Here is an 18,317-nt window from a genome sequence, read left to right on the forward strand (position 1 = left end):
GCATCACAGCCGTGGCAATATTCATGACATACCGTGGCTTCTCGTGTATTATTGCTTAAATGACTTCACACGTATGTGCTTCATAGAGCGTGAATTGAAAGGTATGGCAGAGAGAATAGATGATCTTCTGCTCCAGAATTTTTTGTATTAGTCTATAGATGGTTCAAACTTGACAGCATAAACAAACATACATTCAAGAAGGGACTAGCTTACATTTGATTTCCTTTCAGCATTCAGTGGAACAGGAAATAAACCTGGGTCCAAGCTGTTCCCTAGCAATGCAATTCTACTGAAACAGTTTATAGTACAGTATCGACTCATTTTGACATAGAAGCCTATCAATCCACAAAGTCTGTTTCTCACAGTGCAGGCAAAAGGCTGTGCAATGATAATATCAGACAGTAACTATTTTGTTCTCGGATTTCTACCTTCAGCACAGAGATCTTCCACGTTGCAAATATTGATTGAACTAGCTGAGTGTTAAGAACAGTCTTCAATAAAACAAAACAAAAACACCATCTGTGTGCCCTTGAATAAAGGGGAGAGCGCGACTTGTTTACAACAGTGTGTTATCTTGTTACCAAGCTGGTCTGGATATTCAACCTGTTGACCTTCCAAGTCACAAGTATTCTCTCTCTATTCTTGAGTCGACCACTGCTGAGTAAAGAGTTTAATGAGTCAGATGAGCGACTGGACTGACTGTTGGCATGATGCTTACCAGCTCCGCTTGTTAAGCCTCATGGCATGACATAATCTCAAGTGATACCAAAACTCTAATACAGTACTGTCATAAATAATACATTTTGTATCCATAAGTGTGTGTGTGCGCATGCACATGGGCAAGCGTGTTTGAGTGAGTGAGTGTGTGCGTGCGTGTGTGCATGCATGTTTGTGTGTTTGTTGTCAGATGTACAGTATGGCTGTGTCATGTTCCAGAGTGACTTTTCAGTCAACAGGCCACAGTGGTCGATGGATTCAGAATTTCATCAACGGATACATAGTCTTTGTATCTAAAGTAGACAACTTTTTAGAGACAGGCTGACTTGCCAAAGTGACTAGTTAAAGTGACTAGTAACTAGTTTAACCAACAACAACCAAAATGTTCAGTACCTGCAACTGGCACCTGTGTGAAGTTGATTTAAAACAGAATAAAAACCATACCGAGTTTATGATTTTGAAGGTATTAACTCATTCAGCGTCAATCACGAAAAAAGTCAGGTTATCTCGCCAGTGGTTGAGCGCCAAAACCCAGAGAAAAGTCGGGTTTTGGTTGTTTGATCTTTTTCCTTTGATCCCCGTTCTACACAGTCCCCCGGAGCCTCCTGGCATAACGTTGGAATTGCAATGATGATCGAAATCCGCCAGGTGGCAGTATCGCCTACCTTATGAACATCATGGGCCAGCTATTAGTGTGTTAGTAACAGCCCCACACAGCCCCAAAACAACTAGGTACTATTTTGCGAGTAGCAGTGAGAAGGACACGTTCGAGAATCGCGATCGCCTAGAGCGAACTATTGGATATTATGAAAAAGACTAAATGGATGATGATTATGGACGATAAGGTGCGTTTGTTGGACTAAGCACTACTGGTAAAATGTAAAACAACTATAAGGGAATGAGGAAACCTATTCGGCTCCATGGTATAGTCTGACCCGAGCACACAATAGTAACCTGGCTGCAATGTAATGGCGAGCGAACTATTGGATATATGATGAAGAAGACAAAACGGATTATGGATGATGATTATGAATGATAAGGTGCGTTTCCACCAGACTATGATGTTGGACTAGTTGGACCAAGCACTACTGGTAAAATGTAAAACAACTATAACCAAATCGACCGATGAAGAAACCTATTCGGCTCCGTGATATAGTTTGGCCCGAGCAGATGAAGTAGACGGATTAAGGCTATATGTATTGATCCTGTTCTGATTCAAGACACGTTTGGACTCGACGTGAGAAATGGAGTACATCTAAAACAAAGGTAACGTCTTTTTTACGTGTACTTTACCGAAACTCCATCATAAAGCATGCGTTTATATGATCGCTGCTTCGGATAAACGACCCCCCCCCCCCCCCCCCCCCCCCCCGGCTTTGTGAAGAAACAAGGCCATGTGTTTACCTTTGACCTGGATGTAAGATCCAAAGCTATATATATTTCGGTTATTGTATTATATGAATGTTTAATATTGATTGGATTTAGATAAAGTCATTGAACCGTCGTATTTGTCATAATAGGGCATTCTGGAACCTAGAACCTTCTAGAACGTTGTGGTGCTGTCATAATAGTTCTTTCTGGAACATAAAACAGTCCGGAACGTGTGGGGTGAAGTCATAGTAGTACATGCTAGAACGTAAAACATTCTGGAACCACCGTATGACATCATGATAGAAGGTTATGGAACCTTTGTGATGTCAACCTCTTAACACTTTGACTGCCATGAAACGTCTTTTCACGTCATTGCTGGCCATGCTCAAGTTGCCGGGGGACGCTGTACAGCGTCCTTATATCAATATTTCAAAAATCTGCGATCGGATTCATATGTCCCCTCCGCTGGCCTGAGATCCACCAGCAGGACCCACTGAGCTCTCTGGCGGTTCAGGAGCGCCATCTGGTGGCCGATCGGCGCAATCGCCAAACAGGATGTTGAATAGAGGTTGTCCTAGACGACCGTAGTACTTCCGGCGCTCGCTATAGGTCCCGCGACTCTGGCTCGTCACACTACACAGTGATCGATTGCCAATAACTCGATAAACAACATGATTTGGACGTATATACCATTATACAAGCTGGAGATGGACCGGGTAAATTTACATCCCATAATGATAAGATTTCAACTCGACGATGATCGCCCAACGGCGCGCGGAGACTGGGGTGAGTTTCAGCGTGTAACGTTACCGTCTTCGATACTAACTGCTATTATCAACATTTGACCCACATTAGATGATTGGTATAACGCTGCCCACGGAATTATAAACGCCCCCTAGCCCATCCGGTCAACATCAGATGACGTGTAGTAACTTCTAGAAGTACGTCTAGTTGGAATTTTTTATATCGCGCTGATTGCCATAAAACTGTATTGCATCATCAATATAATGCATTTGGGGCTATAGATCACGTTCTGGAGAAAGCTGCAGAAAGAGATGAAAACATACTTATACATTAGACCATACTTTACTATGAATATGTGAATGAAAAAGTTTAACGTTGCTACACAATGAACAATACATATAGGACTTTGAATGGGCCCTAATAATGGCAATGTAGCAATAGAATTTAAAAAGTTATAGCCATGCAAAGAAGGGGTACTTCTCCATAGACAAATAGAGCCGGCAACCTATGGTATATCATTAATTTAACCCAAGGCAACCAAAGTGTTAAGTCTAATAAAAGAAAAATATTATTCTTTATAAAAAAATTTTTTTATCATTCTTTCCAAAAGAAAAGAGGCCTAGAAGCGTGGCTAACGCTAATGGCACGCATACCAGAGGCTAACTGCCTAAGAAAACAGGCACAGAGGCACTGAAAGAGGATTTCACCCATCTAATGAACACACTAGACTATAGAGAAATATCAAGATGTATCCATCACCATCAGTGGACCAATTGCATGCTTTTGCAGAGGACAAGAAGCCTTCAGTCGACTCCTTCAGACATTAAGCACCCCCACAGCCCAAATGGAATGATAAAAAAAAATAAAAAATAATATTATACTTATTTTTTTATATCAGCAAATTTCGTCCAATCATAGTCGACTATCCAAATCCTTAGTCGGGGACAGCCCTAGTCCCATATGTGTGTGTGTGGCTGTGTGTGTGTGCTGATCAGGAAATAACAATCAATTTTTCAGCCCGCTTCTCTAGCGTGCATGAGACATATACAATATACACATATACTATCGATAATCTAGCGTTTATTTGAAAACGATTCATAAATAGGCCGAAAAATGACAACGTGTTTTGTGTATTCCAGTAAAGCGCGATTCCTGCAGAATCTTTTTTTTTCTGGAAGTTTAAAAAAACGAGCATTTTTTAAAATGGTATAAAACGGAAATGTAACGATTAAAAAACAATCCGTTTCGACAATGTTGACTGCAAACAAGTCATTGATAAGCGACGGGCGTATTAGACACATAGGCATAATTTAAGATATAGTTTATGCGTTCGCAAATGTGATCGCCCTCCCATTGACTACAGTGCTGGCTGTCAAGCGCTATTTCTGGCGCCAACTGCTGGCACTCAAAGTGTTAAAAGACAGGTAAAGCCAATTCATTCATCATGTTAGCAAGCTAGTTAACATTAGCAAGCTAGCAGAAAAGCACAAGGATGGGGTTATTTCTCAAACATTATGACGTTGCTATGCAATTTGATATGCAACACTGGTGTGCCGCCTGGGGGAGATTTGTGCTCTACTGAACACACCTTTTTATTTTAATCTGTGCTGTTTTTGGTCTTTTTATATACCTTTTTTTACTTAAAAAAAAAGATAAAAATATCAAATACAGTACAAGGTATAGCTTGATATCTAGAGACTGAAAATAGCTAAAATATTTCTTTGTGCAACACAATCCAGCACCAACGATAGACCACTTTGAAGTGATTCAGAGCAACTTAATGGAATTGAATGTCACAGCTCATACAATTTTACTTATAATATCTTAACCATACAGGCACAAACAACCATTTCTGCAGCACAAAAGCGGCACCACCGGATGACTTGATTTGTATTTGATGGGGTGTCGACTTCATGCAGGTGCAACAGGCTGGTGGCTCTAGTGTACATTTCAATTCTGTCACTGGACTGGACTCCACAATATGACTTAAAGCATTCTGTCACTGGACTGGACTCTACAATATGACTTAAAGCATTCTGTCACTGACTGGACTCCACAATATGACTTAAAGCATTCTGTCACTGGACTGGACTCCACAATATGACTTAAAGCATTCTGTCACTGGACAGCAGCTTATCCTACACTCTCCAGAAAAGCTATTGAAAGATTACTCAGATTTTCTCCATTACAGAAAGAAAGGGGGAAAAGGAGAAAATCATGGTTTTGCTTTGATCTCTGGCACATTAAGAAGCTATTATTCATCTGACGCTGGTTGGCCCAATATCCAACACTAGTAATATAGCTTTATAAATAATATATGCATTATAAATAAAGTTGACATTGTATTGAATTATGAGGTGTGTGACAGCCAGGTGGCCTGTGCTTATGTGAGATGTTTTAAGGAAAGTCCCTCAGTAGCAGCATATGGTGTCATGGATTAAGGTATTAAGAACTGATGCAGGTGACTGAGAAAGCCTTGTCTAATCGCTGATCTGCTAATTGATTACCTGGCTCTGACCCTGGCCACCGAAATGACAGCAACTTAAAACCTTACAATCCTATTGCACCCTGTCATCCTCCAACGTGACCACCAGTCATAGCAACAATTAGCAGTTTGTCGCGATCTATCAATAGGTTACTACAAGACTGCTAAATTAGGGGCGTTGGTTGGCATCATGGCTATTGATAGCCATATAGGTATTGATAATGTGTCTGACAACCTTATCAAAAATCCCATCACCTCATGGCAAGAGCCTATATCTATGAGCTATTTATCCAGTAAATCACATTCTCATCAAAACAGAGATTATAAACAAATGCCTATAGCTGCATGGGCACAGTCAGACAGACACATGCGTGTTTCTTGATGGATAGGCCCAATAGCATTAATAAGTGCAGTTGTTTGAGTCTTTTCTGAATCTGTCACGGTACAATATGGCACAGATGTACTGTCAAGAGGCTGATAATAAATTGTGTTACCAGGACTAGAGGCACACTGTTTTTTGGACTTTGCTGTTTAATTTATGACGCACCACTGGCCACACATGACATAAAACACACAAAACAAACTGGTCAGACTACTGCTTGACCTTACTCCTAGAACCCACCTCACCCCTGCCCACTTTGACAACCTAGGATGGCTTAGAGTAGACGACAGAGTACAACAACTTGCAATGGGCCTGGTCTACAAGATACACTACACGACCAAGGTACCCATGTACATGTCAAAATACTTCCCAAAGGTCAGTGAATACCACGATCACAACACCAGAGGGAGCTCCACAAATCATGTTAAACCCAGATTCGGCTCAAATAAGGGACTAAACACGTTTCGCAATTATGCCACATCAATGTGGAACGCCCTACCCAAAGCTGTAAAGGAATGTGGATCACTACCCACTTTCAAAACCTCTCTCAAGGGACACCTACGGGAGACTGCAATTCAACACTGGCCCCTGTAAATATCCTAACCCAACCCCCTCCAATGTAGTCATTTACCTAGTATGGTTTTGTCAATAGTTCAATGTACAATTGTGTTTGTTTGTACAGTGTCTCCTCCCCCCCCCCCCTCAATGTACAGTGTTACTTGTTTATACAGTGTGCCCCCCGCCCCCCCCAACCACCTCCAATGTAAATTACCCAGTATGGTTGTCAATATCCCAATGTACCCAACCCCCCCCACCCAACCTCCTCCAATGTACAGTTTCTACGTCAAATGTATATACTCCCTTTTCTTGACTCCTTCTGTATCACAAAAAGTACTGTATTTGCAAATCTGGTATGTCATAAATGTATAGATGTAGCAGTACTGACTATCTGTATGTCATGTATGTCATATATGTCTATATGAATTGAAAATGGGGGACCCTGATGGAAACAAGACAAACGTCTTTCTCAGGTCTGCATCCCCTTAACAATTGTATGTATTGAGCCGTACTGTATTGTACCCATTCTGCAATCTGTTAAATAAAGTTTTCATTCATTCACACACACTCTGTGACACACAGGGGTAAAGGGCTCACCTTTGGGGAAAGGGTTTGGTTGAACCACGTAGAGAAACGCATGAACCACATGGAATAGAATCCCTATAGCCCCTGGTTCATAGTAGGCATGCGTGTCATACACTGCTGACGGTACAAAACCAAAATCCAGCGGCTCCACCGGGGGTGGGGACCGCTGTCTGTGAGAGTTCACTTGGGGCACCGCATGCTGCTCCTTGTCCCCCCGCGCGTCTCGCTGAGCGTCGCTGCCGGTGGCCCCCCAACACAGCAGCAACATGAGCCCCGTTCTCAAGAACAGCATGACTCGGAAAAGTCCAGGTCATAAAACTATGAATACAAATAAAAAATAAAATAAAAATAATATCCAGGCCTATAGCCTAGAGGGGATGGTGAGGGGACACGGCTTGGTGAGAGAACACCTGTCTCTCAGCGGCTTAGCGCTCTCACTCCGCTATATGAAAGAAGAGTCATTGAAAAGACAAATAATCTAAATGTAATACTGTATATCCAACAGTCCCGGTTATAGTTCTTTGCTCCTCGTTTTTCGGTAAGTACTCATGATAAACATATTTCCCAAAGTTCCAAGACTCTCGTATCGGCGGCTGTGATTGTGCTCCGCTCGCGGTGTCCTCCTTTCCTCCCGTGCCCTCAGCTGTGTGCCTGATCGGACGCGACACTCTCGCGACCGCGCACAGGGAGAGCTCGTGCACATTTACAGCACTGAGCGCATCTTCGGAGCCGCTCTGTTCCTATGATGAGCTCATCTCTCTCAGGTGTCCCGCGCGTGCACTAACTCAGACTTCTGCTGCAGAGATGTGCAGGACTTGGCAGATTAAGGCCCCAGATTTTTTAGTTTTTTTTTTACCTTACCACAAGAAGTAAAACAAACAATGTGTGTGTGTGGCAGGGAAGGTCTTAAGAGGTCAGCTTGCCCTGAGTCCAGACTGCACTCTTCTCTATTTATTGTGGCATATTATAATGACATCTGAAAACAAGTTACTACAAATGTAGGTTATTTCTTCAGAAGATATAGATTCCCAAATGGCCTACTGTACTATATATTAACCAAGCATGTTAGTTCAGTAAAGTAGAGTTGGACTCTCCAAGTAAGTATTGAATTACCTTTGAACTTAAATGACCGATCTCATTGTACCCAGTGCTGAACAAAAACAACATTACATTACTTAAGGAAAAGTAGTTTACTCAATTTACTTGTAAAAGAAAAACAAGTTTTTAAAAGTACTTTTGCCTTAGAAAATCGACTTGATTACAGTAACTAGAGTAAATGTGATTAGTTACTTTCCACTTCTCAGGACCTAATTATTGGATCAATTCAAAATCCTTCTCCACACAAAACCTAAACACTCACTTTAACACATTCAGCGCCAGAGGTCGCTGTGGGCCTATGGCCGTGTGTGCCAGCGCTGTAATGAATGGGGATACATGCCGGTGTTTGCAGTGCTAAAACTATATTAAATATCATAGCTATGGACATAAAACTATTGCCCATTTGACAGAGTATCTATCGTTCAATTTGTGAAAAAAACTTTTTTTTTCATCCATACATTCCCGTTTTATACCGTGGTGAATATGAGTATAGTTTTAGAGTAATTATGTGTAATCCCAGGAAACGCTGCTAAAGAGCATTTAGTGCATTTCACTAGAAATCGTGCCATTCCTCACCTGGATCAACAATCAATCTGAAATCAACGCTATATTATCGGTATTGTTTCATCATGCATGCATGAAAGGGGGGGTTTCTATGCTTCGATCGTCACCAACGGAATACGTTACACAGTACATATACACACAGTGGGAAGGAATGATTGGATCAACGCAAGATTGATACCATATAGCCCTTACCGTGACTAGGATGTACTGCAAAAAGAATATTGCAATTATCTGATCGCCATTCCAAGTATTGATGTCGATCGTGTTGCCAAGATAATCCACCAAAGAACATGAACCGGCGGTGCTTGATTCTCCCCAATCCATGTGTTATAAACGTTACTCCTGGCTGACAAGGAAAACCTGGACCGGACTTTTTAGATCGACACACAGCCCAAGCTAGAGTTTCCAAGGATGTGCAATACCGACCGCAAGGCGTTAGGCAGCGGTATTGGACGTTTGCAATCTCAGACCCATTCAGGACAGCCTGCCTCGATAGATTATGAATGGAAATAGAGAATAAAAGAAATAACGACCCAGAAACGAGAACCGTTGGGCCACAGAAACGAGAATTCTCGTGAACGGCACCGGATGTGTTAATAGAGCTGACAGGCTGTAGTATATGTGATGAATCTGCATGCTGCTCATGTACCATCATCCTCATCAACAACAGCATTATAAGGATCCAAATGTCTTTTAACAGAGAACTGGGCCTTCAGCAAAAGGTCCTGTGTGTGAATGTATTTGATGACAGACTCCTAATGACCACTCGGAAGCGAACACTGGACTACAGTGTTATAGCCAGTGAATAGAGTCTCATCTGTAGTGACTCTTTTCACTGTCTCCCTGTTCCAGTAGGCAGGCAGGCATACAAACACACACTTGTATTACTATACATGCGAGGTCCTCCCCTTGACTACATTCATTCCCATCCCCAAAAAGTAAAAGAAAGTCACCATTTCCACTTCCAAACTGGACCTAACAAGTATAGAACACACTGAACAAAAAATGTACAAGTACAACATGCAACCGTTTGATTTACCCGGGTTAGTGCCACAGCTGATTATGGAAACCAGTCAATTTAAATAATGACTGTAACTGGGGGTGTCCTGGTTCTGCCCTGTTAATGGTGAGACACCTCAGGACAGTAGCATACTGTAGCAGGACACCTCAGGACAGTAGCATACTGTAGCAGGACAACTCAGGACAGTAGCATAACAGGACACCTCAGATTACAGACAGGTGACAAACACTCATCAAACCATTCAGTGACCCCTCATGTCTTGTGGATGGGTTAGGGATTGATTAATTGATTGAAAACTTTATTAACAGATTGCAGAATGGGTACAATACAGTACGGCTCAATACACACAATTGTTAAGGGGATGCAGACCAGAGAAAGACTTTCGTCTCGTTTACGGTACATCAGGGTCCCCCATTTTCAATTAATCATGACATTTATGACATACAGATATACAGTACTGTTTAAGAGACAGAGATCATAAAAGAAAATATATACATTAGAGGGGGAAGAAACTGTACATTGGAGGGGGTTGGGTGGGTGTTTGGACATTTACCGGGGCCAGGGTTAGTGTCTTGTGGATGTTGTCATCCTGGAAGAGACCATTTTCAGGATGGGGGTGTTGTCATGCTGGAAGAGACCATTTTCAGGATGGGGTGTTGTCATGCTAGAAGAGACCATTTTCAGGATGGAGGTGTTGTCATGCTGGAAGAGACCATTTATCAGGACAGAAATGTTTCATCAAAGGATAAAGCTGATCACTCAAAGTAACTTTGTATTGATTTGCAGCGACCCTTCCTTCTAAGGGGACAAGTGGACCCAAACCATGGCAGGAAAAGGCCCCATTTGCAGCATAATAATTATTGCTTAATTGTATCATGTGGTTACAGGGATTGAAGGAAAATCCTATACGGATTCAGTCAGGAAGATACCCATGTGGAGTCTGTGGAAGAGGAGTGGGAGTAAACTCTGTGCCGTGTATAGAATGTGACAAATGGTGTCACCAAAGATGTTCAGGTTTGGAACATCTGAGGGGAGTGAGGGATTTTAGATGCCCCACGTGTGAGAGGGAAGAGGAGGAGGAGGTGGTTGGAGATGGTGGTCTAGTGGTGGGAGGGGAGGTGCTGGGGTAGGTGAAGCAGTTTTGCTATCTGGGAGGTGTGATGGACTGAGGCGGGAGAGGAAAGGGCGGTGAGACTGGCGGCAGTGTGGAGGAAGTGGCGGGAAATTAGTAGGCTACTGTTGAATCGAAACAGATGTAAAGATCAGAGGAAGGATATATGAAGCATGGGTGAGATCAGTTGTCTCGTATGGTTCAGAAACGTGGGCAATGACAAAAAAGGGTGAGGGTGGTGTTAAGAAGCTGTGATCGGAAGATGTTGAGGTATGTGGCGGGAGTCAGATGGCAGGATGGGAGGACCGGTGCCGAGGTGGATGAGATCTGTGGTGTCAAGGAAATTGCTGGGAAAATGATGATGATGAATGGTTACCTGTATGGAAGCAACTGCATTCATTAGGTTTCCCCACTCATTTATTCAGGGTTTTCCTTTATTTGTCACCTGTCTGTATGTACAGTATTTCAACTGACTGATTTCCTATGAGGTAAATCCAAGTGCTAGACCATTAGCCTATATTACTCTACTCTCCCTCCTACAATCCTTTGACCTGACTCAGTCATACCTCCCACTCACAAAGCAGGCAACTCCTTGGATCTCATATTCTCCCGTAACTCCAGCATCATTAACACCACAGTAACTCCCCTGCATGTGTCTGACCATTCCTTCATATCCTTCTCACTAACTCTCATGCTTAACCCCAACCCATCCACTCCAACTCAAACCGTCTCAGTCAGACGCAACCTGCACTCCCTATCCCCCTCCACCCTCTCCACTGACATACTATCCGCTCTACCTTTGAGTGACACCTTCTCTGCTCTCCCCCCAGAGACGGCCACCTCCACCCTCCTCTCAGCCATCTCAACCTCCTTCGACAAGCTCTGTCCCCTCACTGAGAAACCGGTCCGCCGTTCCCCACCCAGTCCATGGCTGACGGATGCAGTGAGAGAAGACAGGTCCTGAGAGCGGCCGAGAGGAAGTATAGAAAGTCACGCCTCACTGTTGACATTGCCACATATCACAACCTCTTGTTAGCATTCTCCAAAACCATTACTACTGCCAAAGCTTCTTTCTTTCACCATAGGATCGAGGCCTCTGCCAAGAACCTTTGCAAACTGCATGCTACAATGTCCTCCCTCCCCCTCATCTCTCTCTGCCGAAGACTTTGCGAACTTCTTTGAAGAAAAAGTGGAGAACATCCGCAGCTCCTTCTCCCAAACCTCACCCATTCCAAATACTGAATCAAGAACCTCATCCGTCACTCTGTCATCTTTCTCTCCCATTACAGACGCTGAGACCCTGACAGTGGTAACGTCGAACCGTCCCACTACATGCCAGCTGGACCAGTTACCCTCCCCACTCCTCTAGACCATAGCAACTAGAAATGTTCCCATTCCTAACTGCAACCATCAACTCCTCCCTCAACTCAGGGGTGGTCCCCATCTCCCTAAAACAAGCCAGTCACACTGTCACAGACAACTATCGTCCTGTTTCTTCTCTCCTTCCTTTCTAAAACACTTGAACGTGCTGTATCCAACCAACTTACTGATTATCTCTTACAGAATGACCTCCTAGACCCTAATCAGTCAGGCTTCAGGACTGGTCACTCCACAGAGACAGGCCTCATTGCGGTCACAGAGGCACTTCACTTAGCAAAAGCGAAAGGCACTTCACTTAGCAAAAGCGAAAGGCCTCTCCTCTGTCTGATTCTCCTAGACCTGTCTGTAGCCTTCGACACAGTCAACCATCAGATCATCCTCGCAGGAATGAGTGGCTGGCTCTGCGCTGACATCATACCTCAATGACCGCTCCTACCAAGTGCCATGGAGAGGGACCCTGTCCCCCACGGTTCGGTCCTTGGACCCCTTCTCTTCTCCCTCTACACTAAATCTCTGGGTAACATCATCATGTCTCATGCCTTCTCGTATCATTGCTATGCCGATGATACTCAACTCTTCCTCTCCTTTCCTCCCTCAGATATCCATGTCTCTTGAGCGGATCTCTGCCTGCCTGTCCGACATCTCTGCCTGGATGACGACCAACCACCTCAAACTGAACCTAAGCAAAACAGAATTGCTTCACCTGCCGGCCAAATCCTCCCCCCTGACCGACCTTTACATCAGTGGAGAATGTAGCTGTGGCCGCGTCCACGACTGCCAAGAACCTCGGGGTTGTCCTTGACAATCAGTTGAACTTCTCCGCTCACATCGCAGCGACAACCAGAACCTGCAGATTCCTCCTGAGCAACGTCAGAAGGATCCGCCCCTTCCTGACAAAAGCCACCCAACTCCTCGTCCAATCAATAAGTCAGCTCCCGCCTCGACTACTGCAATGCACTGCTTGCTGGCCTTCCGACCACTGCCACCAAGCGTCAACTCATTCAGAACGCAGCCGGCCGCCTGATCTCAAACCTACCGAAGTCAGCCCATGTCACCCCTTAGAGACCTGTACTGGCTCCCCATCGCCGCACAAATCTGCTTCAACTTGATCTGGCATATCGTGCGGCAAAGGGAACGGCTCCCACCTACCTCTACGCTCTGCATCCTCTGGCCGCCTCCGACCAATTCCTATCCGAGTCGACTAAAGACACACTTAAATCAATAGCTGAAATAAAAAAAAATTGTATAAAAAAAAATAAACTAACCCTCTTACTGTCATGCACTCTTCCTAATATACGAACATACACTCAACACTATCGCACTCAAGTCTTAACACTTTGTTGAACATTGTTACTCAGCTGATAGAGTTGTACTCTTCCTACTGACTTGTCGTACAAAACTTGTAAGTCGCTTTGGATAAAAGGGTCAGCTAAATGACAAAATGTAAATGACACAGTAGACTGCTTTCCTATAAAGTGTGATGCAGTAGATTGAAATTATTGTTGCATTTATAATTTAATTAAGTGTACAAAAACAAATTAACACATATACATACGCGTGTTTGTGGGAAAAGAATAACAGTCAAATGTTACAAAAACAAAATGTTTTATTCTCCTCCTCCCTCACAGAAGGTACCTTGTGAAAAGGTACAGATTGGTTGTACATGAAAAATAGGATTCTTTACTGAGAAAAAGAAATGCTTTTACACTGCTTTACACATTATGCCTGAAGAGGTGAGATCCATTCATGCACTGAGCAATTATACTGAGTAACTCTTTCACACACACTTTATGATGCTTCTACATTCTTAGTACTCGTTTCCCAAGCAGGCCGTTTTTCATTCTCTCCGTTTCTCAACAACTCAGCTGGTGACTTGGATATTAGAGCACTGTAACATGCTCTTACAGTATTCTAATATCAACAGATGGAAGATTCAAAACACGGTCAGTTGATATTAAAACATTAGGAAGGCATATTAGATAGGGCTGGGCGATATGGCCAAAAATTATATCGCGATAACAATATCATATCACTTGATATTCGATATTATCGATAAAAAATAATAATTAAATAATTTTTTTTTTTTTAAACAGATGTATGTTTAATTTGCAGCAATTCTTTGTCATTGTCGCCATCTTTAGTGTTACATCCCCTCACACTCCAGTTCTCAGGCTGCAGCTGGTTTGAAAGCAAAAGTAAACAAGCTTCTCTGCTGGCTGTGGCTCCAGGGGAGTTGAACAGTTCTGGCTCTGCTAGTTTCTTTTCTATCTTTTAGCGCTTTTTTGGTGGACAAACTACCTCACGTGTACCGTGACACGCGACTGGAGACTAGCTCTGCTAGCACACATAGCCTACTGTGTACAGACAGTTTCAAACTGTATTTTAAATTAGAAAGCAAACAAAATAAATGGACAAGAGAAAAATAAATCTCAATTTGGTCAGTATTGTCATTTGGACAAGCAAAGCCATTACTTTAAGTTGCAGGCAAGAAAGACAAGTCTGTCCACTGCCCTGTTGCAGGTAAAAATTTTTTTTTAAAAAAAATTAAAAACTTTTCTCGACATCGATTATTAAAATATCGCCCAGCCCTAATATTTGAGTTCTCTCTCTCATTATATATATTACGGTAAATGTGGGAAAACTGATTTCTTCACATTTCCTGGGATATAAATGTACGTTCCACATCAGGTTGGTAAATGTGAGATGACATGGCACGGCGAGTGTGCATTTAGTTTTTGATGAATAATTGAAACAGATTAGGATGTCAACAACCAAATATTACTTATTAGATTAGATTAGGGATATACATTTGTAGGGATGTTAGGTTTATAAACAAGCATGTGGGGAATTTAATCAGATTAGGATATAACAAAATAATCAAGTGTTCCCTGTATTAGAGCCTTATTAACAGATTATCTGCCTAAAAAAATCTTGACAGGGAATGTGCATAATATCCTGGGAAATGCGCACAATCACTGTTTTCCCACATTAAATATAACATGTATATTTTTACATTGGTACCCTTCACTTAGTTTGTCACCTAGGCAATAGATGCATGTTTGTTTACCTCTGTACACAACTTGTGTACAGAGGTAAGCTGCTGACCAAGCCTCCCCTGGCACTGCAGACAGGGCATGGCAGACAGCTTTAACAGCTCCAGAGTTGTACGACACACTTAATTGGTTAAACGTCACGTCCAGGATCCAAACCGACAGAGGCCAAGACTGATGTGAAAGCGTATCGATGTATACAAAACCACATGTACATGAGCATCTGGAAAGAGGCTTAACCAGTTAAGGCCAGCGGCTCTGTGATGACGCATAGTGCCGGCGACTGCTATTGAGGGGTAAAATGGACTGCTAAGACATGCTAGCTCCGTACTAAAACAACCGCAAAATATAAAAAAAAGTCTAACCCAGGCCATGCTTTGAAAGGTGTAGTGCTTTGCTGCGATCACGGGGTGCCCGTCACAGTGCATACATCAGACAGAAAAGAGAAGAATGAGACGCATGGAGAGGTTGTGATGTATGGAAAAATAAGCCATGTGTCGTCGTCATGATTATCTGTAGGCTACATGCTTGAAGGACATACATACATGAAGCGCACTAGTTAGAGGCTCATCTTAAAAAACAACAATGCTAGAGCCTACAGGGAGAGGCAGGATCTTATAGCAGTTGTTTCATAGTAAATGCTAGAGCCTACAGGGTCTTATACAGTAGCATGGCAGCAACACCTCTCAGCTTTTAACTATAATCAAAGGGTAGTCTGTCTCTGCAGTGGGATTGGCTACCGGAGCCATTCATAGTATTCTCATGATGTTTTCAGTGTTCACCATACAACATGGTGCAGGGCCACAGCTCATTGGCCACGGTTGTCACTTAATGACAATCACCTGTTGTTTGTGACAAAGATGTCTGCGATGGGATACCATGAATAGACCAAGTAAAGATCCACACAAGGAATTAGTTAGCATAATTTCTTCATGCGGAACCACTGTTACACATCTCTGTTAGTGGCTTGTCATAGTAGCACCTTTAAATTATATGGTGAAAAAAGTTTGTAACTAACATGATTAGTGTTGTAACAATATTGGAATTTCTAACTTTGATACGATACCTTGAAAAATATCGATATTTGATACCACAGGGCCCGGTTCGATTTCTTGGCTTCATAAATACATTGCGTGTTGCAGGCTGATTCCCCTCTGCTTCGCTCTAGGCTAGCTACTATAAAATAAAGATCACACTATTGTTAGAAACATTACAATTCTTTCATTGCCCTTAATTGCTTTGTCAAATTCTAATGGGGGAAAAAGGTTTGCATGTCAAAAAATAAATCATACTTGTTTGACTTATATTTGAGGGCACATAATTATGTTATCTATCACATTCGCTAACCTGTCGCTCTTTGAATTCCTTGAACAGGTCGGCATGTCTGTCGGTGAGATGCTTTGCGGAGTCGGACGTGTTAGCTCCCTTGATCTGCATGGGTTTAAAACATATTTTACAGATGGGATATTTAAGCCAAATAATGCCCTATTATTTTGTTCTGTGTATCTGCTTTGTCAACAAGGTCAGCAAGATAACTTGTACTTGCAGCCTCTCACTCGGTCACCATGAAAGCTGAGAAAACGGTTGTTCACGTCCACTATGCTGCAGGGAGTAGAAGCAGAGCGCCCCCCACACACACAGACACAGACAGACACATACACGAAATACGGCTCTTATTAAAACACTCATTCTTAAAGTACTGGTACTAATAAAATGGGGTGCAGTACCGTTTTTAACAGTAGGGTATTGCGATACCTTCTTAGTATCGATATACTGTGCAACACTACACTTGATATTGCAAAGGTGTGTTTTGCGTTTGTGAGATTGGGTCCTACTGTGAATATGATGGAAATGTATGCGTGTGTGTGCGCGCTTACGAAGGCGGGACTGATATTGCAAGAATTTTGCAAGATTTTTGTCCCACTGTTGAATAAGATAGATGGATCATAGAAAAACGCTGAGAATTTTCTTAAAAACATGAATATTAGAATATTTTTTCCACCTTTTGAAAAACCTTAAAAACTGAGAACACTTCGTTCTTCTTTTTTGTTGACAAAAAAATTTAAACAATTTGCACTCGACCCTCAGCACAACACAGTGGTGTGCTTCTGAACGCTTCATCACACAGTCCAGCTGGAACACTTAAAATAACCACACGTTCACAACTTCATGAGTATTTGTGTGTTTCTCCTCATGTTATTTCTACTTCTTACTGTAATGAACTTTTCCCCCAACATTACAATTTTTTTGCCATGGCAACCATTGAGCCTTATCACCATTGGCCGTTTGGTTGACAGAATGCGGGAAAAGCTGGCCGTAGGAGCAGGTCTTCCAGTTGACCCATGTCTTATGTGACCTTCTCTCTCTCCTGTGTGACAGTTGTAACAGCTGTATGCCCTGGTTGGGTTAGTCCTCAATAAATAGTAATAAATACTCAAAGGGGGAGGGGGGTTTGGCTGCACCAGAATGAGTCCTGTCTGAGTGTGCTCTCTGACCCCCTGACCCCTTGCTGTGATGCCAGGACACTGACTGGGCGTTGCCATGGCATCAGTCTATACGGTTGCCGCAGATGGTGAATCGGTCTATCTCCAGCAAATCTTTCTTGGGTGTTCGGTGTTTGAGTGCCTCCTTTTCCAGTCCCGTGTCAGCGTTGATGACCTGGTCCTCCTCCTCCTCATCGGGCGTGGTCAGGAACGTGTCAGAGTCGCTCTTGGGCAGCACAGGGGCGGGGCTTTCTGGCCCATGGGCGGGCTGAGAGATGACGGACGCCGACGACATCCCTGCTTTGTCTGTTGCTGGTTCTGTTTAAAAGAGGGTGGTGACATTTTCCATGATTAGCACGGAGCAATGATGTAATGCACAATTCAGCCATGTCACATCAACCCTACTCCTATTAACTTATGAGATATGGTATAGTTTCTTCTCATGACCAATGTCTGACTAGTAAAGAGTAATATCCATTCCTGCATCACACTGGCCTGATTATGGCTTGAGAGCAGAGGGGAGCAATACCTGTGCATGGGAGGGGCGCAAGCCCAGATAGGGGAGGGGGGCAGAAGAGGGTAGAGTCCGCGGGGGGCACAGCAGCACCCCCCAGCTCTGGAGAAAGGAGAAGGGAAAAGGGGGGAGCAGGAGGAAGGGAATGAGGCAAAAGCGGAGACAGCTGTATCTCTGGAAGATGAAGAGATGGAAAGGAAAGCAGTGAAGCTTAAGATGAATGAGGTTCGTAGGATTAAGATGAACAAGGTTCA

General features: G+C 43.1%; 2 protein-coding genes across 2 annotated transcripts in view; both read right to left on the reverse strand.

Moving 5' to 3' along the window:
- LOC311231680 (prominin-1-A-like) overlaps nt 1-7,134 on the reverse strand; it is a gene marked incomplete at its 5' end in the record, with an annotated part of 145,731 nt that extends 138,597 nt beyond the window's left edge. The window contains one exon of the mRNA XM_084318308.1: nt 6,855-7,134. Within this exon, the coding sequence (XP_084174434.1) occupies nt 6,855-7,134 (280 nt within the window). The remainder of the gene's footprint in view (nt 1-6,854) is intronic.
- A 6,392-nt stretch (nt 7,135-13,526) lies between these two features.
- The window catches only part of tapt1b (transmembrane anterior posterior transformation 1b), a gene marked incomplete at its 5' end in the record, with an annotated part of 134,893 nt that continues 130,102 nt past the window's right edge, over nt 13,527-18,317 (reverse strand). The window contains one exon of the mRNA XM_084318731.1: nt 13,527-17,867. Coding sequence (XP_084174857.1) covers nt 17,614-17,867 — 254 coding nt within the window. The 3' untranslated portion in view covers nt 13,527-17,613. The remainder of the gene's footprint in view (nt 17,868-18,317) is intronic.

The sequence above is a fragment of the Notolepis coatsorum genome (genome assembly GCF_963971535.1).
Source record: "Notolepis coatsorum genome assembly, chromosome: 7".
Classification (NCBI taxonomy): domain Eukaryota; kingdom Metazoa; phylum Chordata; class Actinopteri; order Aulopiformes; family Paralepididae; genus Notolepis; species Notolepis coatsorum.